This window comes from Athene cunicularia (genome assembly GCF_003259725.1).
Source record: "Athene cunicularia isolate RWA chromosome 27 unlocalized genomic scaffold, athCun1 chr27_part1, whole genome shotgun sequence".
Lineage (NCBI taxonomy): Eukaryota > Metazoa > Chordata > Aves > Strigiformes > Strigidae > Athene > Athene cunicularia.
In genome coordinates this window covers 315,771-320,470 of record NW_020799138.1, presented here as the reverse complement: position 1 = coordinate 320,470, position 4,700 = coordinate 315,771, and the positions used below count along the sequence as shown (strand labels likewise).

At 61.8% G+C, this 4,700-nt stretch overlaps 2 protein-coding genes across 5 annotated transcripts in view; one reads left to right on the top strand and one right to left on the bottom strand.

Moving 5' to 3' along the window:
• Positions 1 to 4,700, top strand: part of LOC113489214 (primary amine oxidase, liver isozyme-like) — a 12,415-nt gene that overhangs the window by 4,176 nt on the left and 3,539 nt on the right. Inside the window, exons 2-5 of one of the 4 annotated variants that reach the window (XM_026864770.1) lie at positions 3 to 992; positions 2,702 to 2,987; positions 3,181 to 3,310; positions 3,793 to 4,381. The exons of 1 other annotated variant lie outside the window; for it this stretch is intronic. In XM_026864770.1, the coding sequence (XP_026720571.1) occupies positions 3 to 992; positions 2,702 to 2,987; positions 3,181 to 3,310; positions 3,793 to 4,077 (1,691 nt within the window). In that variant the 3' untranslated portion in view covers positions 4,078 to 4,381. Of the gene's footprint in view, positions 1 to 2; positions 993 to 2,701; positions 2,988 to 3,180; positions 3,311 to 3,792; positions 4,382 to 4,700 lie in introns of those variants that run through there. 2 more of the 4 variants (XM_026864771.1, XM_026864769.1) reach the window with 2 other exon arrangements.
• LOC113489218 (alanyl-tRNA editing protein Aarsd1-like) overlaps positions 1,544 to 4,700 on the bottom strand; it is an 18,222-nt gene continuing 15,065 nt past the window's right edge. Inside the window, exon 11 of the mRNA XM_026864775.1 lies at positions 1,544 to 1,553. The gene's annotated coding sequence lies outside the window, so the exon portion shown is untranslated. The remainder of the gene's footprint in view (positions 1,554 to 4,700) is intronic.

The following is a 4,700-nucleotide window of genomic DNA, read 5'->3' as shown; positions in this document are numbered from 1 at the left end:
GTACGATGGAGCCAGTCTGGCAGCGCTGACAGCCGCTCCCCGTGGGTTCCAGTCTGGAGATCGGGTCACCTGGTTCGTTTTGTTTCAGAACGTGAGCGGGTTCTTTGTGCACCCGGTGGGGCTGGAGGTGCTGGTGGACCACAGCAGCCTGGACACGTCCCAGTGGGCGGTGAGCAGGGTCTTCTACAATGGCCGGTACTACAGGGCCATGGAGCAGCTGGAGAGCGCCTACGTGCAGGGTCGCATCAGCGTGGAGAAGGTGGGGAAGGCGCCGCGGGACGGGGACTTCTCGTCCATGAAGCCCCGGGCGCCTGCGGCCGCGCTGTTCCCGCTGCAGTTCGAGCCGCAGGGCCCCCGCTACAGCGTCAGGAACAACCACGTCCTCTTCCAGGGCTGGAGCTTCGCCTTTGGGATGAGCGTGCACAGGGGCCTGCGCCTGTTTGACGTCCGACACAAGGGGGAGAGGGTGGCCTATGAAATCAGCGTCCAAGAGGCGCTGTCGGTGTACGGCTCCAACTGCCCCGGAGGGATGTCGACGCGGTACATGGACGGGAGCTTTGGCATCGGGCGCTACGCCTCCCCCCTGGTGCGAGGGGTCGACTGCCCCTACTTAGCAACGTACCTGGACGTGCACTACCTGGCTCATTCCCAGGTCTCCCAAGTCAGTAAAAGTGCCCTCTGCATCTTTGAGCAGAACCTGGGCTCCCCTCTGAGGCGCCACTACTCCAACTTGCAGTCGCTCTACTACGGGGGGCTGGTGAACTCCGCTCTGGTGGTTCGCTCCATCGCCACCGTGGGCAACTACGACTACGTGTGGGACTTCATCTTCTACCAGAACGGGGCCATCGAGGGCAAGGTCCAGGCCACGGGGTACGTGACCTCGTCCTTTCTCCACGGGGATGGCCTGAGATACGGCAGCAGGGTCTGGGAGCACACGCTGGGTACCATACACACCCATTCCGTCAACTATAAAGTGGACTTGGACGTGGGAGGTAGGTCTGGGCCTTGTCTCTCCTTTGGGCCTTTCCTGAGTACTTTTAGACTCCCAAAACTTGGCATTTTTGGTCCTTGTACAGATTTTTCTCTCCCCGCAGGGGTGGCACAGCGTGCTGGCGCAGAGCTGCCGTTGTTAGGGCAGTGACGAGCTGCTCTAGTACAGGGGTGGGTTCCCCTGGCCCGGGGAGTTGCCCGCGGGTGCCGTGTGCGGCTTCCCAGTGTGGGTCACGCCAGCACGGCCGTGGGCCCTCCCCTGCCCTGACGGGAAGGGGTCTGCCCGCTGTGGCCTTCGGGGCTCTGCGGGACTTGGGATTCTTCCCTCTGCCCCTGTGCCGAGCCCCAGGTGGGCGTCGGAGTCGATGAAGCCGGGCGTTGGGCTGCGCTTTCCTGCTCGCGTTCCTGCTTCCTGCGGCGTTGTGGCGCCGTCCCGCTGCCCCAGTGCGAGGAGGACGGGCAGCTGCCCGCTCCGCGGGGCTGCGGGCAGAGCAGGCCGGTGCCGGGCAGGCAGCTCCGAGCTTTCGGCCGCGCTGCGTTTGCCGGGCACGGGGGCTCCTTTGCTCATGGCAGCAGCTGGAGCATCGGCTGAAGGTTCTCGGTCTTCCCGTGCTGTTCGTGCCACACACCTGTCCTCGCCCTCCTGCTGAATACGCATTTGCTCTGTGCTCCTGCCAGCTGCTAAAAAATTCCCAACTTCATTTTAATTGGGAAACACAAATGTTAAAACTCTTCCATGTGGTTTTAGGATGAGTTTTGAGTATTTAATTAAAAACAGGGGCTTGCAAAACCTCAAGCACAGGGAAAAGGCAGATGAAATCAGACTGTCACTGCTGTCGCTGGAAGGGGAGGTGTGGGGTTTTGTTCACATCAGAAAAGGGAAGAAAATGAGCGCAGGGGTGGGTGTGGGGTGTGGATCCTCTTCCATGGGGCTCAGGCTCCTCGTGCCGACCTCGATGGCAGCCCTGGAGCTCAGGCGCGAGACAGTGCTCAAACCTTCTGGGACGGCCAGAGGTTCCGTCTGAAAGGGCCTTTGCACGAGCTGGAAACTCGCGTGGGGCCGAGGGACGGGGTGCGGGGGGGGCGTTACGGTGCTGGGCACCGGCCCCTCTGCCAGCCCTGCGCTGGCTGGTGCTGAGCGCTCCCTGCAGCTCTTTGCCATCTTGCCCCCAGGTTTATTTGCTCTTGTGCCCCTCCTGTTGATCTGAGCCTCTGGCTCTTCTCTGCGGAAAGACCTGACTGCTCAGCTCCCTCCAGCTCTGTGATGTGCAAATGTGCCCCGAGCCTGGGACCTTCCCCGTGGTGCTTTCCAGCTCGCAGGATGGTGCTGATGAGCAGAAACACAGTGCCTGGGCCGTCAGACGCTCGGGTTAATTAGGCTCGGGTTAATTAGGCCGTGCTTGCACCAGGAAGCAAACCTGTTCCTCTGTGCCGGGACGAGGCTCCCCCCTTCTCCCTCGCAGCAGGCGAGAGTCCCCGTGGCGGTGGTGTCAGCCACAACATGGTGCCGCCCGGGTCAGACACGTACAGTCGTGCTGCCGGGATAAACGTGCACAGCATTCGGTCACGGCGCAGCGGTGGCTCTCACGGGCAGTACCCGCTGCTCGGAGAACTCTGTGCAGGAAGGGAGGACGGGGAGAGTGGGCTCCGGCTGCAGGGATGTCCGTGGGAACAGGTGACGCTCCTCAGTGACTTTGCTTTTGCTCCTCAGGGGTGAAAAACTCCCTGGTGGCCCATGACATGGCGTTTGAGATGGCGCGGGCTCCCTGGAGCCCAGAGCAGCAGATAGAGCGGCCGCGACTTGCCAAGAAAGTGCTGGACACGGAGGACCAGGCTGCCTTCCGGCTCCAGGCGAAGATGCCCAGATACATCTACTTCGCAGCCAACAGCAAAAACAAGTGGGGCCACCAGCGCGGCTACAGGATCCAGATCACCAGTTCTGCGGGGGACCATGTCCCCGAGGGCAGCTCCATGGAGAGAGCCATCAGCTGGGCAAGGTCAGGCTGCTCTGGGACGCCCCCAGCCCCACAGGGTGGGGAGGCACCGCGCGGACGGTCCCTGGTGGGGGGGCACGGGGCGGACGCTTGCCTGGGCCGGGGTCGCGCCGCAGGAGCGGGATGTGCTCCGCAGCCTCCGGCCTTAGCGCTGCCCTGCCCCGGGGGATGCTCCCGAATTTTTTCCTGTCCTCAGGTACCAGCTGGCCGTCACCCGGCGGAAGGAGGAGGAGCCCACCAGCACCAGCATCTACAACCAGAACGACCCCTGGACGCCCACCGTCGCCTTCGCCGACTTCATCAACAACGAGACCATCACCAACGAGGTGAGCTGGGGTCCCCCGGGCTGAGTGGGAGCCCCAGCGCTGCCCAGGGGCTGGACGACCCTGGCGTTTCCCGCAGGACCGTGGGCTCAGGGGGGAGCAGCAGCCCCAGGGTTTGAGCATCCCCTTCTCCGTGTATCTGCTCGGCACCTCGGTCAGAGCACAGAGTGGGAGCTTGTTTCTCCCTGCAGAGAAATGCTGGCAACAGGTCAGGAAAATCTCTGCGAGGCCAAAGCTTGGCCGCGGGGGTCAGAGCAAGGGCCCTTCTTCCGGGCGGGTCTCTGTGGCCGTGGCTGCGGGCAGGTCTTTGGGGACAGGAGGGGACCTTTCCCAGGAAGGGGGAGCTCGGCACGTGGGAACGCGGCCGGGCTGGAGCCTGTGGGGTTCCCCTCCTGCTCTCCTGTAACTTCCCAAGGGCCCTGCACAGATTCCAGCCACTTCAGGCTTCTGAAATAACTGTGGTCTTGTGGCTCTTCCCTGCCCAGGACCTGGTTGCCTGGATAACCGCCGGTTTCCTTCACATCCCGCACTCTGAGGATATTCCCAACACTGTGACAGTGGGCAACTCGGTTGGCTTTCTCCTGAGACCCTACAACTACTATGACCTCGACCCCTCCATATACTCACACGACGGCGTGTTTTTCACCAGCGAGCAGGACTTCACGGCCTGCGAGGTCAACCCGATCGCGTGCCTGCCCAAAACCGCCTCTTGCCTGCCAAACTTCCCCCCGTTCACCTTTGATGGTTTCCGAAACATGAGCAGGCTTTAATGCTATAGGACTGTGTTAGGAGACACCGTCCGAGACACCAGGTTGACTGTTCTGTCTCAGATTTTCAGTTTTTTAGTGAAGTTGTCTCAGTTTGCAGTTGTACAATGACTTTTTATCGCTGCTTTTAAAATAGTGCTCTTCAAAAGGGAAGTGTAGTCTTTCTGGCGCAATGCCAGACGGGAGTCTACGTTATCTCTCTTAATTGCTGAATTTGAGTCTGCTGCAGGAGGAAAGTGAGGAGAAAATCCTGTTCCTCTGCTGTAGAAGCAAGCGCTGTGTAGTGCCTCTCAGGTTAAACAAATGAAAATGGTTCTGGTCTGCGTGCTCTCCAGTGTCTCGTTCCTGTGACTTACAGCAGCCTCCGCTGGGTGGGGGGACGACGCTGGGTCTCTGCCACGTGTCCTGTGAGGCTCTGGGTGTCCGTCCGGGCACGGGGGGGCCCAGCCGGAGGGACGGGCTGGAGGCGTCCCCGGGCGCTGGCACCGGGCGCGGCGGGTGCTCGGCGTGGACCTGCTCTGGACGCTGGAGAAGGCGCAGAAGTGGTGCGCCCACCCTGAGTGGGTCCACATCGACACCACCCCCTTCGCCAGCCTCCTCCGGAACCTGGGCATCCTCTTCGGGCT